This window comes from Pogona vitticeps, chromosome 2 (assembly GCF_051106095.1).
Source record: "Pogona vitticeps strain Pit_001003342236 chromosome 2, PviZW2.1, whole genome shotgun sequence".
In the NCBI taxonomy this organism is placed as follows: domain Eukaryota; kingdom Metazoa; phylum Chordata; class Lepidosauria; order Squamata; family Agamidae; genus Pogona; species Pogona vitticeps.
This window is the reverse complement of record NC_135784.1, coordinates 294,836,528-294,854,907: the sequence shown is the minus strand read 5'-3', so window position 1 is coordinate 294,854,907 and position 18,380 is coordinate 294,836,528. Positions and strand designations below refer to the sequence as shown.

Below are 18,380 nucleotides of genomic sequence, written 5' to 3'. Positions count from 1 at the left end.
CCAACTTCCTACTAATGCAGAAAACCCACAGCTGAAGATCCCCCGCAAATGTCTATCCAACTTCTGTTCAGAAAACGTCAACTGGAAACAATCCACCTGCTCCCAAGGCAATGACTTCCACTGTGAAATAACTCTGAGGTAAATATACTTGGAATGCTTGTTCTTTCTAGTCACTTACAACTGAAACATGCTGCCTTTACAACAGCCTAGTAAAATGGTTAGTCTTGGATGCAAAACAGTCCAAGACTCATTTTTTAACCTTCCAAAGTATCCTGATCTTAAGTTTGACTGCTCTTCTGTGGCCCTCTTTTTTCCTCTAGACTGGCATCTAAGACACCTTTCAGGGAGCTCCACTGGGCCCCAAACCCACCAGCTGCTGATCCTTAATACAAGTGTGACAGACCGCACTGGCATTCATCCTCTCTTGGTTGATCTGATAACAGCCACTGGAGTGCTATGGGAGGGGGGGGTTAAAGAGTGAACTGAACAATACAAAAGCAAGGGAGGTTGTGGTGTTGTTGGGTGTTGGATTCGGAGGAGAAAGGGAAATCACTTGGTGTGGTGAACAGATGGAGGCAGCAGTTGAGAGAGTTTAGGGAAAAGATAGAAGAGATACCAGTATGCGGACGACACGCAGCTCTACATCTCCTTTTTGCCAACTGCAGGAGAAGCCGTCCTGTGCCTTCAGCGCTGCCTGGGGACTATACTGGAATGGATGCAGGAGAACGGGCTTAGGCTGAACCCGGACAAGACAGAAGTACTGAGGGTGGGCCCTCCCACAGTTGGGGATTTGGGAAACTCCCTCTCTTTTGGGGGGGTGACTCTCCCTGCAAAGGATGGTGTACACAGCTTGGGGATCCATCTGGACCCGGTGCTCTCCATGGAGTCACAGGTGGCGTCGGTGGTCCGCACCGCCTTTTTTCACCTCAGGCGGATAGCCCAGCTGCGGCCCTACCTGGATGTGGGGGCGCTCACCATCTTAGTACACGCGCTCGTAATCTCAAGATTAGACCACTGTAATGCGCTCTACGTGGGGCTTCCTTTGAGGTTGCTGCGGAAATTACAGGTGGTGCAGAATGCGGCGGCCAGATTACTCAGTGGAGTGAAAAAATTCCAACATATTTCGCCCACTCTGGCCGCATTGCATTGGCTGCCCATCAGGTTCCGCATCGACTTCAAAGTGTTAACGCTTACGTATAAAGCCCTAAACGGTTTAGGGCCTCGATACCTGGCGGAACGCCTACTCCCACCAAGTTCTACCCGGGTCACACGGGCGAGCCAGGAGGTGAGGCTGAGGAGCTTAACGCCGAGGGAGGCCCGAAAAGAGAAAACAAGAAATAGGGCCTTCTCGGCGGTGGCTCCTCGCCTTTGGAATAACTTACCTCCTGGCATTCGCGGAGCTCCCTCGCTGGGCACCTTTAAGAACCTATTAAAGACTTGGATGTTTTGGCAGGCCTTCTCTCCAGATTACTTTTGATTTTCTTCTCTCCTTTATTGTTTCCCTATTTTTAATTGTTGTTGTAATTATGCTGTTTTATGTTATTGTATTTTATCTCTGTTGTTGGCCGCCTAGAGTAGTCCACCACGACTAGATAGGCGGGATATAAATTAAATAAATAAATAAATAATAATAATAGTACACTGGAAAGAAAAACTGGATGTCTGAAAGTCAACCAGATCAGCGCTGTTTATGTTGCGTTCAAGTTTTGAAAGTAAATGACAGTTCTGTGTTTTACTCTTGCGTTTTAATTAAGTCTGTTTGATCAGTGAAAATACTGAATTCTAGCCATGCACTAACAGAACATTTAAAGCACACATAGGATATTATCCTTTGGGGGAACTCCCTTATTTCCTTTAGGAGCCCTGAGGTGGGTTCATAGAAATCAATTGGGGCCTAGAAGCTGTCATAACAAGTATGCAGCAACACACATACCTGGAAAGAATATGATGGCTCACAGGTATTAGCCTCACAGGTATCAGATAATCCAACTCATTGAAGGATTTTTTAAATTAAACGTTTCCTTTGTGCTTCTTGGTGGCTCACTTCTCTTCAGTTGGTCATGTGGCAGAGCTCTTTCCAGAACTAAGTGGGACAAGAAACAACTAGATGGCTGTAAACAGAACTGGGGTTATAGTAAACTAGTTTGTATCATGGGATTATAATTCTTTTTGGCTGTGCTGATTATCTAAATATTTCTGCATCTGTCCTGCATCTGTCTTCTATATTTTTAAAATGTGAGGTTTTGTGCCCAGAGACCTACCTCTGTATTTTTTTTTTTAAACTCTGAGTCAATTTTTTCCTTGTTAATGTGTTATAACTCTTTTCTTTTTTGACCAAACTCTGGGAGGCAGTGGAAGACAGGAGGGCCTGGTGTATTCTGGTCCATGGGGTCACGAAGAGTCGGACACGACTTAACAACAGCAAACTCTTTTCTTTAAAATGTAATAAAGCTTAACTCTTTTTTAGGTATAATCCATCCCATTCACCACCCATCTGCTTAATTACAGAGTCCTGTAATTAAAGAAGGGAAAAGCAAACCCTAAGGCCTGGATTTCTTTTTGATTTTCCTTTATTATACTTCCCAAAATTAGATAAGAGGGCAGAACCCATAAAAAACTTATCCCATCAATTGGATGAAAAGGGATTTCCTTCATCTTGGATTGATATAGGTGGGGGAGGAGGTGGCAGCTACTAATTCAAATTTAATTAATTAAATTAAAATTCAATTAATTCAATTAACTGCTAATTAACCTCCCCTATTGGCTTTGTGAAGACTAAGCTCTACAAGAGCCCTCAACAAATAAGAAGTGACAGCCATAGAGAAACATGATCAAACCAACACTTAACTACTTTGCCATTTGCTTAATGAAATGTAATTTAGGATGCTCATTTGATACTGTTTTTGTACAACATAGTCCAAGATGGAATGTACCGTATTTGCCGGTGTATAAGGCGACTGGGCGTATAAGACGACCCAACATTTTCACTCAAAATGTAGAGTTTGTTATATACTTGCTGTATAAGACTACTCCCTCTTCCGCATGTGTGATTCTGGTTCCTTTTGCTTGGAGAGAGCGAGGGTTTCCTGGAAGAAGGACAGCATCAGCGCTGAACAGCAGACTGTCGGGAAGCAGCAGAGAGGCGGCAGCCATTTTGGAGAGGTGGCAGCCATTTTGAGAGGCAGCAGCCATGTGGTCGCATCTCAAAATGGCTGCCTCCTCTCTGCTGTTCCCGACAGTCAGCTGTTCAGCGCTAGAGTCAGGCTGTTCCCAGGCTAGAAGCGGGGCTCTACTCGGTCTTACTACCAGGTAAGTGACTTCGCTGGGAGAGAGGGAGTGTTTGCTGGATGTGCACCCAGTGTACAAGATGACCCCCCCCACTTGGAGGCATATTTTTCAGGGCCAAAAAGTCATCTTGTACGCCGGCAAATACGGGACCTATTTTTATTACATGTAAATGAACCAGTTAATGTGCAGTTAACTGAAGGCCAAACTACACATTACACTGAAAGAGTAACATGTGCCTCTATGTTTTCATTTGAAAATCAATTATAAGTGCAGGGCTCCTATGACTAGAGATGGGCCTTTTGTGTTTTTTTAAAAGGGGGGAACACAAAAGAGGCTCTCTCTTGTGTTCATGCTCTTTCATTGGTTACAGACAAGAATCCTCTTGAATATGAATGATTCATCTGAAAAGGGTACATGCAAGGTTTTTATTTCCTCTTTCACTCTTTCATTTCACCTTTCTTTCACCCTTTATCTGTCAAACTGCCCAGGAAATTGTTCATCCAATGCAAGGGCTAATAATAGCAGTCGATTTCAATGTCTGGGGGAGTGAGAATTTTGAATCTGTAAAATTGCAATAATCTGTAAAATTGCAATAACATTTTACAATCAATCTGTAAAAGGACTTGGAGTGGCTGGAGCTTACTTTCTGCTTCAGTGCCTGTGAGTATGCAAACTCCTGGTGCCCTCCATCTTAGACTGTCCTGCCTGCTGTCCTGTCTATCTTTTCTTTTTTCCTTCTATTTTTGGAGGGATTTTCCTCCCATTTATTATTATTACTATTGCTGCTATCAACAAGCAGACTGCCTGTGCAGATTCCCCCGTCTTCCTTGGGATTATTTTGCAACTGCCTAGCACTGCCTGCTGGACTCAAAGAAGAGATGAGAAGACATCATGTAATACATGGGAGACAACTCACTCCATATTCTCTTAGATTAAGGTTATATTTTTTGTCTTTATACGCTTTCCTTTCTTGGTTTTTGAGAGAGGGGTTTTTGTGTGTGTGTTCATTGATTTTGTCATTCTACACTCCCATGTATTGGGGGAAGCTGCTTTCCCAGTGTGATTGCTTTTTAAAAATTGTTATTTTTGTCAGTTTACTGTGTATTCATTCTGTTAAAAGTACATATTTTGGTAGGTTGTTTGCGACTGTTTAGTTTGATTCTGTTTGTGCATCAGCTAAGAAGGTGAATTTTTAATTGGGCCGTTATATTATCACCTGGGCACAGCATGGGAATTTCTCTCTTGTTGTTCTTGTGTTATTTTTGGTTGCTCTAGTGTGGGGGTGTATCTGTGTGCCAGGTAGCCAATGTCTAGCAATGTTTTGAATGTGATAATATAAGCAAGTCTCTGCATAGCTCCGATGGTGAGGTTTTTTTCATGTATTGTTCCTTGCTTTCGGAGTAGACTGATTCTCTTTTGCCTTGCCTCTCCTTTTCTGGAGTAGTTTTTACAAGTTCTTTAAGGTTTTTAAACTAATGCCTGAAAATCTGAATTATTAAACATGAAATGACCTAAAAGAGGTGGTCTCGTTAATATAAACCAAAAGGACTTGTACGCAAAAAAACATGTAAATGAAAGAGGCAACCTCAGAAAACACTTAAAAAGAAACAAATATGAAAATGTTCATCATGCACATGCACCTATGACTATGATCAGGATTGCAATGTATTCCTTCCTGCGCAGGCCACCAGCGCATAAACAATTTACTCAATCTGTCATGGTACAGGAATTAGGAAAAAACATCCTATTAGCAAAGTCAGTGAACACTGGTTCATGCCCATCTCTAGCAGGGAGAGGTTAAACCTCCCCTAACCCATGCCTGTAATTACTTATAAGAAAAGCAGACAATGTAGTGGCATGCAACTCTTCTGCTTCAAATCTATTTTTTCTTTGATGCTGAAACTACGCGAGACAGTGGATGCTTTTCTTTAAACTGAGTTTCTGCCCCTTCTGGATATAAAGTGGAAGCAGAGATACCATTTTAAATCAAAAGGACACTCAATGGAGTGTGACAGCCTCTCTCTCAAACTGCATTTTCCCTTTTTTTTGAGATCAAAGTGAGCTTGTCTGGAAGAAAAGAAATGCGGGAGGGAGGGGACTGTTAATCAGCCAGCTTGGAGGAAATTCGGCTCTTCTCATCCACACTTCTCTTCCATGCCAGAAACATACACTAATGGCTATCCCACTCCAGGTATTGCCTCTTCAAGTCAATGGGTCCGCTGCCATTCCTTCCCATTCAAGCCTCCTATTTTCCCAAAATTCACCTGCAATGATGTCACTGTTTTGTTGTAATGTATACTATGTGTTAAACACATGTCTCTTAAGTCTATTTCTTCTAGCTTCTAAAAAAAATGTTTTCAGGACCTATTTGTCTCCTAGCTACTTATTTTGCTCAATGGCTGGCCATATTGTGAATATGTGTTGGAGTTGGGAATATTCTCTCCCCCCCCCGCCCCCATAGCTGCGTCCACAAAATGCCTTTGTTATTTGTGTAATACTCAACTGGCTATTCAGCAGGGCGGGGGGGGGAATCCATTCAGCCTCTTAACATATGCAGAGTCACTACAAAAGAGGAAAGGTTAAGGATCAGATTTGTTGCTGTCCATCCAGCATTTCTATGTGGGTATACTTTGGGAGTGTTCATAGGCTTAGAACTGAAAATCTTGAAACAGAGGCTGATTGCTAAGGGACTGTCACTATACAGTTTATTAACAAAAGGAGTTGCTTTAGTCCAAGAGGAAGTGTTCCTAGCTTGCAGTAGGGGTGGGAATAAATTTCCTCAACCCACTTCTAGCATACTCTTACTTAGCTACATATTGTATCAAAGAATCCAGCTAGATATTTGACAGAAGACATGTGTGCAACAGGGGCATCTGGACATATAAAAGGTGAGGAGTACTTAAACCTTGTTTGCTCTGGTGCATTACTTCTATAACCTCTCACCTCTGGCTATATATTTTTTTCTCACTTAAAATGGAAACATGTCTTGGAAGTTATGCTGGGGGAGGGGAGAACTTGCAAAAGATAAACCATGTGCAGGGAAGAGACTGGTCTGTTTTTTTTTAAAAAAAAAACATTCCTGCACATGCTAGGTGTGTGATTTAAATGCCCCCTTTCATGTCATGTATTGGCATCAAACACATATCTAGAAATCCCATGTTAGTCTGACCATCAGTTTATAAACGCTGATACAGAATAAAAAAGCAGTTCCAGAGTAGGAGCTAAAAGCACCCTCCCTCATCATTATTCAGTGTAGCAAATGGTCATCAGACTGCAATCCATCTAAGTATGTGTGGAAGTGCAACCCGCTTTTTATCGTTCTGCTGCAACTGAACATAAATCAAAATACTACTTGAACAACTCATTCTTTGAATCTCCTCACTCCCTGAGAGGTCTGGATGCAGGCAGCGCTTCCAGCAAGTCAGCCTGTTTCTGTCTTACTTCTTTCTAAAAACTGCAATTGATGCAGTACCAATATGCATCCTTTTCACTCTGATGCAGCTTGGATAATCTTTTAAATATTTTCAAAGCTGGATAGCTTTCTCATTCAAATACTTGGGCTCAAGGATACAGACAAACATCCACTAATGCCTGTATTCCATATGCTCCCTTCCCCAATGTTGCAGAAGAGCTGTTTTACCTCAGCTTTTGCCCTCAGTGAACCCTTTATCTGTACACTGATTACATGACCGAAAAGCACATTTCTGTCTGTTGTAAAACAGTGTATTGGTAGGTATAGTTTAACATTCAGCTGTTGCTTTAAAGGAAATACGTATTCATGGATATTATCTAAATTCCTCTACAATTATGGCTGAAGCTGTTCATTATTTTAATGGACCTGGATCCTATCACACATTAAATTGTTTGTGAAAAGATGCCCTCTAGGCTTATTCAGATATGTTGCTCTGAAAAAAACAGGAAATTATCTGAGTAATACTGGTGGAGGAAGATATGTCATAAGAAATTCTGTTAATTTTTCTTAGTCTTGTATTTAGAACACTTCTCTTACAACCTGTGGAGATATTGTGCACATATTTTCAAAAGAGATAAATGAAGAATCAGTGTGTATACATAATCAGGAACACAGAACCATCAGCCACTGTGTGTTTACTCCACAGCCCAAGACAGAGGTAAGGTCAACCCTTCTGATATGTTATCTCATGTAAGAGGGAGCATTTATCTTATTTCATGCAAGAGGGAGTAATGTATATATATAATGCCATATGCATAAGTACATCCTCACAGTTGCTATCTAATGTTTCAGTGGAGCCTATCCCAACCCCCATTCATTCTAAGTCTGGTTTCCTGGCTTTCTGCTATCCCTGCTGAACTAAAGGAGTCCAAAAGCTGTACACATATGACCCGCTGGAAAACAACTTCCTATTCTGAATAAAAACAGGAAACACCACAAAAATAGACATTGCTGATACTAAGAGTGGTCCAAACAAGACATATATGAAAAAGAAAGGAAAAACAATAAATAAAGATGGTCTCAGAAAATGTGATCTCATCCATCATCTATACGGACAAAAAAGAAAAAAAGTTCTGCATGTGCCATATTTTGTGGGAAGCACAAGGGAGGGAAATCCTTGCCAGTTCTTCTCCGGCAAATATAAACAAACAGAAAATGGAAATGAGCAAGGCTGGCAAGGACAGGAACATGGCTTCTGAGACGGTAGCACAGAAATATGTGAAACTCTGAACTTTGGAGTTAACTCATTCGTGCTTTCCCATCTTGGCATTTTTCTAGAAGGAATCATTTTTTCAAATTTCTTGTTTAATCTCACATAAAGCATGCTGAAGTTTACTCTCCATATTACGCCAACCCCAAGATTGTAATTGTAATCTTACTGGTCTGAAAGCAGCCACTTGTGTCGGAGACCGACAGAGAGAACAGAAAGTTGACTGACATCTACAGGTAGTTTTCTGAATGAATTGCAGCAGATCTCCAAGGCTGTTGGGTTCTTGGAGCAGACCTCTGTCTGATGTTTCTGCTTGCACTGTGGGCAGCAGCATGAGCAAGAAAATATCTGCAAAGCTGGCACATGGAGATATCCAGTACTTCACTGGGCTAGTGAAAGTCCCATGCTTGTGAATGGGTTTCCTCTGGAAATCCTACCAATACAACAGAAGTCATGCAAAGAGTAGGAAAGTCCATGCTCCTTGGATGGTCCACAAGATACTGCCCTAATTGTTGAGCAGCAGTAACAAGATGGACTTGAGCATTAGATGTTTCCTTGAGAGCAAAACCTGCTAAGGCTATAGCTGCTAACTTTCCCCATTTGTACACAGTCCAGTGCAAGTACACTATAGAAACAGCAGTGCTTTTCAAAATTAAGTCAAGGTAACTCATTTCCTTTTCTAAACAAAATGATCCCAAACACTTGCTACAATACTTCTCCTCAAACAGCATGAGGGAGAAATCCTCCAGTTGAACGCTGTAAGAAGAATTCATGCTTAGCATCCACTCTGAACTTTACATTGTCTCACACATATACACAGTTTTGCTCTAATGCACACATTGCTCCCATTAGGACCATGCAATGTGACCTAGGGTCAAGTTATTGTCCAGCAGTATCTGGAAGGCTCCCCACCCCCACTGCAAGGTGCTAAGCTATACACATGCATCAGTACAAGGTAGCTGGAGAAAGTCTACAGCACCTCAGAATTCTGCAGTCCAGCTGCACCCATTTTAAAAAAATTTCCATCTGGACCACTTGCTCACAGCAACAAAAAAGTACTGTATGTAGGAAATCATCAATTAGCATATGAAAATCTATTAAGTCTTTGTACTTTTTTGCAAGCCGGAGTGTTCTGAAAAGACTTGATCTAGGAAGACTTCAGTGTGGGGGTTGAAACATGTTACAGTACAGCTCTTCTTTGACAAACAGAACTTCAGAAGAAATTGGTTCACATTCATTAGGAAGGGTGTTCTTTAAATTAAAAAAGGCTTCCACCAAAATCTGTCCTAGTGAAAATGAAGGAGAAGGAAAGGTCAACATTTTGGACAAAAAGACTATACCTGAAAGAAGCTGGATGAGAATTTCAAAAGTAACAGACATTATTCTGTTGGGTGGTGGTGGTGCAAAAGATGCCAGGATTACTAAGGATCCTCAGTGTAGTGTGCTGGATACAGTTCCACACTAGAACTCAGGAGACTTGGGTTCAAATCACAACTCAGTCATGGAAACGCACAGTGGTTGAGGCTGGCACAACCCACTCCTTAAATATCTCACTCCGAAAGTCCTATTATGCTTACTACAAGTTGGGTTGCATCTTGACAATACATGACACACACCTACTGAAGGGCAAATGAATATCCAGAGGAAGAGGCGTTGTATCAGATCCTGTTCCATCTAGAAGATGCCCTGATGAGACTAATCCTTCATGTTATTGACTGACTCCTGTCTCTTTAGGATCTGTCAGCCATTCCTGTACTGTGTAATAAATACACAATTGTCAGAGTTCCTGTACATCTTTTTCCCTACACATGAATCTACGAGGATAATTACAGCTTTCCCCAGAACACTAACTGCTGTTCAGAATACGACACATCATGTAATTTATTTATTTCATTTCTCACATTTATAGTCCACCAGATGGAAGGAGCCAGAAAGCAAAGGAACAGTAACAAGAGTGAGGAATGAAGAAAAAAAGGGGGGGGGGCTTGATACCTGGGAGATCTGGATTCCAGCTGCACCTGTGTTGGCGCCTGTATGTTTAATCAGGCAAACTGCTGCCTCTCTTGCAGCCCCAGTTTTACCCCCGTTAAAAATGAGGACAACGCTGGCCTATTCCTGGGAGGGTGGCTCAGACGTCCCAAGGCAGCGATCTCTAGGTACCGAACTGGAAGGGAGTTACTTTTGAGTAAACCCGCAGAGGACGGAGTTGCACGATATGCGACTAAGAGCGCTCAGCCAGTAACCGGGGCGGAGGGGCGAGGGGGCGGGGGAGGCAAAGGCGCAGAAGGTCACAAAGGCTGCAGATCAGAGCTGCCTCCAAAAGGGCGAGCGCTCTCTGACCGGCCGGGCCACCTGGACACAGTCCCGCCTGGCTTTGGACACAAAAAAGATTCAGCCCCCCCCACAGCAAGTCGGGGGCGCACCTCCCGGAGTGCGCGCTGCTGCGCCGAAACTCCAGCGGCGGTTTTTTGCCGTCGGTTCTCTCCCGAGACGACGACCCCCCCCCTCCCTGCCCCGGGAGCCCCCCCCCCGGGCCGGCCCTCCGGCGGGAACCTCCCTTCCCCGCCATCCCGCGCCGCGCGCTCACCTCTCTCGCTGGCCTGGATGGCGCGCACCACGTCCTCCGCGTACTTGGCGCTCTCGTCGAAGGCGAAGTCGTCCATGTGGAAGCCCGCCTCGCGGAAGACCACATGGACGCCCTCGGCGGCGAAGAAGCAGCTGCGCTGCTCCTTGTCTTCGTGGTACACGAGCAGGACCCGGTTCCACTGGTGGTGCCGGAAGAGCGCCAGGAACATCTCGCCCATCTTGGCGTAGCCCGGCGAGACCCGCGTCAGGTGCGAGTACTCGCCCGTCTTGGCGCTGAAGCCCGCCGCCAGCGCGCCGGCCGAGATCATGGGCACGTTCCAGTGGGAGGCCAGGCGGGCCACCGGCGCGGCCGCGTAGTCGCACACGGGCCCCAGCAGCAGGTCCGGCCACTGCCGCCTCAGGGCCACCATGTCCACCAGGCTGAAGAACGCCCCGTTGCCGCAGTCCGAGTCGTTGTAGAAGAGGCGGAACTTGTAGCCCGCCGGCAGGAGGGTCCCGTTCGCCTCCAGGCTCCGCACCGCGTACTCGATGGCCGGCCTGACCCGCGCCAGCGAGAACAGGTACGCGTTGTCCTTGGGCAGCAGCACCAGCACCCGGAGCGCTTTCTCCTCGTCCGCCCCCTCCGCCGCCGCCTCCTCCTCCTCCGCGCCGGGCCGGCTGCTGCTGTTGCTGCTGACGAGGAAGAGCAGCCACGCCATGAGGAGGCTGCAGGCGACGAGGCGACCGGTGAGCCCCGAGGGCATGGTGGCCGTTGCGAGGAAGCGCGCCTCCGCGGGTCTTGCGCGGAAAAGGGCTTGGCCTCCAAAACCCGGGCGGGCGAGCAAGCAGGAGCGAAGCCTGGGAAGCCCTGGAGAAGTTTGTATGGGTTGCTTAGAAGGGGGCGTTTCCTGCCTGGCTCACCCCCCCCCCCCACACACACACCCGCTTTCCGTCCTCTGGATGCCTAGAGGCCAAGGTGCTGTGTTGTTGTTGTTGTTGTTGAAACGGGGGTGGGGGGAAATGTTTGGTACTTCAGCTACCGTTCGCCCGCGCCCTGTCCCTGGCGGCGCAGCTGGAGCGACGGCCGCGGCGGCACCGGCATCGCCTTCCTTTCCTCCTCCGCCGCCTCCCCCTCTTCCGCGGTCCCCAGCCCTCTCTGCCTCCCGAGCGGTGTGAGGGAACCTCCCTTGCTCCGGCTGGTCTCATAGCCCCTGTTTAAATAGGGTGGCAGCAGCCCGCGCGCCCGGTCGCCGCCACACAGGGCGCTGCGAGCCCGGGCGGGTGGTGTTGTGGGGGGGGGAGGGAAGAGGAGGAGGAGCCATGCGCTCACGTGCCCCCCGCCCGGCCCCGCCCCGCCCCCCTCCGTCCTGCCGCATCCCACCCCCCACCCCCCTGCTCGGCGGTTCCTGGATGCCGCGGGTCGCCGTCTGCGGTGTCTTCCGACGCTTTGCTTGGGGATTCTGGAGCGCTGTTGGGCGCAATGAGGTCAAGGAAAACTGGGCGCGGGCGTGCATGTGCCTGGGGCGATGTTGCCTGGGACGGGTGGGGGGTGGGGGTGGGGGAAGGTATATCGGAAGTGTAGCGATTCAGGGTGCGATCCGGTGTGCACGCGTGTTTGGAATCTCGGCAACCGACGGTGGCGCGCATGCCTTTGGGTCCACTTGGGTGGACCAGGCTTTGGAAAAGTTACTTCCGGGAGGCAAGTGCCCCAACGAGCCAGCGTCTGGGAGTTGGTACCCCGTGGAACTAACTTGGGAAGCTGGCTTCCGAAGCAGGGGTTTGCAGGACGCCGGTGTGCGCCGTGGGGACGCGGGTGTCGTTATCGGCACCGAGTTAGCAGCCGCCTGCCTTCCGGGCACCCTCCGGACTCGGAAGGGAGCTCGGCGGAGAGCGCTCGCCTTATCCCTGCCCTCGGGCTTCCCGCCGGGAGCGACCGCTGGCCCCGGGTCGGTGAGGCGAGTAGCTCGCTTGTTTACGTGCCGTCAGAAAGCGGCCGGCGGGCGGGGAGGAAGGCGTGTCCCGCAGGACGACGACGTCGAGCGAACAGGCCACGAGTGGGGTTGGGTGCCTCGCTGGGAGGACCGCTCTGTCGAGGTACTTCTTCAGCGGCTCGCACACAACCAGAAGCGTTCCTCTTTTTTTTTGGGAAGAATCCCCAGCCAGCGTGACCTATAAGGAGATCTAGTCCCAAAACGTCGCGTTTCCGAGGTCGCTGTACAGTGGTACTGCTTCCTCCCATGATCATTGAGGAATAAGAATGCACTATTCTTTAAATAAAGTAATCTTTGTGTCAAGAGATTGTAGTGTGTTAATTTTATATCAATTGTTTTTCATTACGTGTTTGTGAGCCGCCCAGAATAGACTATTGTCTAAGTGGGTGGCATATAAGCTCAATAAATAAATAAATCTGGAGGCTTATACAACGTCAACCTTGAATGTGTATGAAAGTCATGGATTAATTTCAGTGAAGTGGATTTAGAAGAAGGTCCACTGGCTGGGGCAGTCCCCGTATAGTTAGTTATGCCCCCAAGGAGGAGGCAGCAGTATTGATTCAGACCAACAAGCCCTTTGTAGCAGTTTTCTTCTCCGCCAGGAGTAATGGGATTGGGACCTTTTAGATAGGAATCAGAGATAAGGGTTAAGCAATGGTATTTGAAAGTATCCTGGGTTGTAATTTACATAGTAATCCAAGTGAGATGCTAACAGTCCTTTATGTTAATAGCAAACTCAGTATCCCAGCACCATTTGTACAGGAAAGAGGGACAGTATTGAGCTCAAGGCTATCTCCAAGTTTTACTGAAAGAAAAGATTGTTAAAGAACCAGTTGATGGGGGAAGGACACAAGCATTTTAATGAAGACTTAAGCATTGCCATCTGTTGGGGGAACTGGTTTGAGAGAAGAGGGGATGGAATGAAAGTTCCTGGATTTGGGGATGGTGGACTGAATCTCATTTCAGCCTTTCACACTGCAACATGTGGACTGATAGCATGATTCCAAATTTTACAAGTGCAGGAAAGAAGAGATTGTATTCTTCTCTTTGGTGGGAGCAGGAGGCAGTTGCAGGATGATGAAAACAATGTGGAAAGTGAATTCATACAAGTTGCTTACAAGATGCACCTCTAAGCAGTTCCAATCCATGGAGAGAGGTTTATAGCTCCACACTTAACAGAGCAAATGTTTCCTGTGGTAAAAAAATCAATAGCAAATGACATCTTTTTATTGTTTTCATTGTTTATTGTAAATTTATGTCATGCTCAGTGTTTATTTTCAGCAAATGCCTAATTAAAAGCAGCACAAAAGTGCTTGTGTTTTATTTTTAAATCAACATTTTCCATAAAGGAAGTCCTGTTGAGCAACAGTGCTCTAACTGACCATTTTCAACATGTGTATTCTGTCTTAAATTATTGGAAAACATTTTGAATTGCATTGATGTGCTTTTGTGTGTTTTTCCTCTATTATTTCAATTACAAATCTATCTTTCCTATTGATACACAATGCCCTGGGAAGCTCACAAAATGAAAATTGCAGAAGTCATATTGAAATCAATAGGACTGCTTCAGAGGAAGTTCTTTATTAGCCTACTCACTTTAAAGAGAAAAGAAAAAACATGCTGGATTATATCAAACAACAACACAATCAAGGGCCTTTCTAGTCTGACATTCTGTTCACATCATGCCCAGCTGGTTGCCTAAAGGAAACTTTGCAATTGGAACACGAATGAAATTGCATTATCATCTCACATACTATGGCTAGTGTTGCACATAGGCTTATTGCCTCAGATAGTAAAAAGGATATGTGGACATCTTGGCTAGTAGCCACTGATGGCCAGATTAACCATGAATTTATCTAATCATCTTCTAAAGCTATCCAGATTGAGCAGCATTCACTGTATCTTGTGGCAGTGAATTCCACAGTTTCACATTGCGTTGACAAACCCCTGTCTATTTCTGTTCTGATGATTAGAGTAATCCTGCTGAACTCAATGGAAGAAGAAAAATGATTGTGCTGTTTAGTTGTTGTGTCCAACTCTTTGTGACCCCATGGACCAGAGCACGCCAGGCCCTCCTGTCTTCCACTGCCTCCCGGAGTTGGGTCAAATTCATGTTGGTAGCTTCGATGACACTGTCCAACCATCTCATCCCCTGTCGTCCCCTTCTCTTCTTGCCTTCACAGTTTCTCAACATCAGGGTCTTTTCCAGGGAGGTTTCTCTTCTCATGAGATGGCCAAAGTATTAGAGCCTCAGCTTCAGGATCTGTCCTTCCAGTGAACACTTAGGGTTGATTTCCTTCAAAATGGATAGGTTTGTTCTCTTTGCAGTCCAGGGGACTCTCAAGAGTCACCTCCAGCACCACAATTTCAAAAGCATCAATTCTTCGGCAGTCTTCTGGAATAAGCTGTGCTTTACAAATGGAGACAGGTTTCTAATCCATTCTTACCACAGGATTGCTATTTTCTGCACAGTGGAAGGGCCATTTGACAATTATACTGAAGTCCCTGCCTTTATGTTCTCCTAATAAACCAGAATTATAAACTAGGGTTTCCCATAACCTTATCAGATGACCAATTAGGGAACGAACAAGCCAAGAATAGTGGTTTAGATGTTTCCAAAATAGCTATGTTAGTCTGTCTTGATATGTTGACAAAATTAAAGTAGAGCAAAGTGGAGAAAACGACAAAATATTGTGGCACATTGAAGAGTAACATTTTGTTCGTAGATCAAAATCCATTTTGTCACACCCAAGGAATGCAAATAGACATCCTCTGTATTTATACCTATTTGATCATGGGCATATATATACAGTATATAAATAGAGAGGACCCGTATATGCACTCCATGTGTTTTAGAGAAGTGGGGTTTGATCCATTAAAGCTCACAGTGAAATAAATCTGTTCATATTTAAAAAGCCACAATACTTTGCTTTTTCCCCCTCCCCCACCCCCACTTCTTTTCTCTTAATTTTGCTAACTTAGTTCAGATGTAAGCCTTAACAAACCATGGACAGAGACTTCCTGTTTTGTTCAGAAATCAAGCAAGCAAGAGTGATGAAGCAGCATGCACCAGAAGGTTGTTCACTCAGGATAAGCCAGAATCAACTTGAATTAGCCCACTGACTCTTATACATCACAACAGTAATCCATGAATCCTTGCAGGAATTGTTTCTCCTACCTCCTGGTTTTAGATACTGCTCAAAATTAATCAAGTCTGGAAGTGCTTTCTATTGAAGAGGCAGGCTGGAAAAAAAGCATTGGAGGGAATCTATCATACAGCTAAGTCAATATTCTTTATGAATCCATCCCTTCTGTAGAGGTAGCATACTATTTTTGTCTGTGAATTGGCCCAGATAAAAATATAGTAATAGCATGAACCATATGGAAGCGAAGATGGGCATGCTAAATGCCTAGTAAATAATGGAAGGCCAGCTTTTCGTCTTCTGTTTGAGGAACATGGGAGATCCTTGCATTTGCAAATCTTGTGGAATGTGGTAGGAGTTACCATTGAATACTGTTTGAGGATATGTTGTCTCTTAGATTGTATTCACCTTACAATCATACAGTTTTTGAAGAAGTAGCTATGTTAGTCTTGGCAAGCATATGAGACAGAAAAACACAAGTTTTTTTTTTAAAGGACAAAACCATTGTGGCACCTTAAAGTCTACCTGCTGTATTTTAATGTGAGCTTAAATCCACTTCTCATACATAGGAGTGAGACTGTATGGCTGTCATGTATGAATATAGCAGTCATGCAGTCTCACTCTTATGTCTGAAGAAGTAGAGTTGATCTTTGAAAGCTCACATTAAAATATATGTTTTTATGGTGCCACAACATTTTTTGTTTGTCTGATATGCTTGCCATCTTATGTTACTCAAAGACAGAACCCCCTCTGCCACTGAATTCAGTGGTACTTACTCCTTCCAGGATCTTCCAGTATAGTTCATCAAAAGAGGGAAGATCCTTTATCAAGTTGCTCTTACTAAAGAAAGATTTTTAAAATAATTGTGTTTATCTAGATCAGTGGTTCTTAACTTTTTTGAAAGAAACGCCCCCTTGAGCCATTGAGGAAATTATCATCGCCCCCCTCCCCATGGTGATGATATCTTTTTATTTATTTATTTATTTATTTATTTATTTATTTATTTATTTATTTATTTATTTATTTATTTATTTATTTATTTATTTAAGACACTTAAATCCAATGACCCCTGAAAACAAAATTAAATTCCAAGAAAATGAAATGCCCCCAAAAAAGTAACATTTAATGATTTAGTTGCAAGTGAATTTTAAGATGCAAAAAGAAATATAAAAAGGGCATAAAAACAAATGCAGGAACTAAAACTTTCAAGACAAAAAGTCTGAAACTAAATTAAAATTGGAGGAAAATATATATTCATGCACACTATAAAAAGGCTGCAGCCATCTTCACAGGTTTGGCTTGCTCCAGTGCCCCCTACTGCCCCCCTTCTGCTCCAGTGCCCCCACGCCGCCCCTTTTCATTCTACCGCCCCCCTGAAAAATGAAATTGCCCCCTGGGGGGCATTATCGCCCACGTTAAGAACCACTGGTCTAGATTAGTGAATCAGGCTCCGTTGGGTACCACAGCTGCCACACAGTTCTCTCAAGACAATCTGCAACTCAATTGTATTTTTGAAAGCATATACGTATTTTATATTTAAAATAACTATTTATTGCTTCATTTCAATATCATTTAAAGCCACGTTCTCTGCCAAAATGGTGATTCTTTTTCTTTTTTTAATGTGCTGTCAACTTAATTCCAGTTTATAGCCTGAAATTCAGTAGGTAAGCCACAACTAGAGTAAGGCAGCTGAATCAGGTGAACTTATAGAGGAGCTGACTCACCACACAGTTTGTCCTCAAGTACCCCTGGGCTGGGGTGTGCATCATCTTTGACCTGGGACCAGGGTCTCATGAACTGGGCATCACATCTCCCCATCTCAGGATGGCCAACCCTCACACAGAAGTGGTGCTAAAGGTGCCAGCATCAGCAACTCATGCAGCTGGCCCAGGACCCCAAGGAGCCCTTGTGGCAGGAGGGCCAGCTGTTGTATAGGCATAGCATCCTTCTCTGAAGAATGCCCAGGTGTTGGGAGTAATGACTTCAAATCCGCCTCAGCCATAGACTGGAACAGACTTGGGGCCAGTGACTGCAACTTGGACCCAAGTTGGTGAACTATTGGGAATCACAGGTGGAATAGGGGCAGGACTTCCTAATCTGTAGCTGAAATGAAGCCTGTTGCATCTGAAACCCCACCTTGCTGAGTCAATGAAGCCCATGGTGGAGGGTCTCCCTCTCCTGGCATCCCACGCTCAGGAGGGGATGATGGAATCATACATGTAGAGATCCTTCAGTTGGGTCAACGTAGCAGTTCCAGTCTCAAAACTTGCTCTGAATCTTAACTCATATGGGCAAAGGAAATCAGTATCAGCTGAGAGCTTATTGACCTGACAAGTCATACACAGCTAGCTAGGTCCAATGAGGGCTGTTTTAAAGATCATGCTCTCATTTTGAGTGGTTCACATCAACCCTTTCTGGGTGAGGAGTTCACCACAGCTGTTGAAAACTTGTGCTCAGCTTTTCCCCTCTTTTTTTCCGCAAGCCATGGCAGACACCGTGTGTAGTTAGGCTCTCGTTCCCACCAAAATCAGCAATTAGGCTGAAAACTAGAATTGAAGTCAAACATTTTTTACTGCACCTCTAAATCAAACGCTGCAGATATTATTATTTCCTTGCATATAGAACATTATATGATCCCAGTGGAGTAACAGATCATAAATATCTGGGTAACAGCAATAAGGTATAAAATAAAATTTAGAAGTGAAACAGTA

At 44.8% G+C, this 18,380-nt stretch overlaps 1 protein-coding gene across 5 annotated transcripts in view; it reads right to left on the bottom strand.

Annotated features, from left to right (window-relative positions):
* The window catches only part of NPR3 (natriuretic peptide receptor 3), a 97,387-nt gene extending 85,936 nt beyond the window's left edge, over positions 1-11,451 (bottom strand). For 4 of the 5 annotated variants that reach the window (XR_013541156.1, XR_013541157.1, XM_020807109.3 and 1 more), the window contains exon 1: positions 10,558-11,430. Coding sequence is in view for 3 of the 5 variants with exons in the window: in XM_020807109.3 (XP_020662768.3) it covers positions 10,558-11,299 (742 nt within the window). In the remaining 2 variants the exon portion in view is untranslated. Of the gene's footprint in view, positions 1-10,557 lie in introns of all 5 variants that reach the window. The other variant, XM_020807108.3, reaches the window with a different exon arrangement.
* Positions 11,452-18,380: the final 6,929 nt, after the last annotated feature.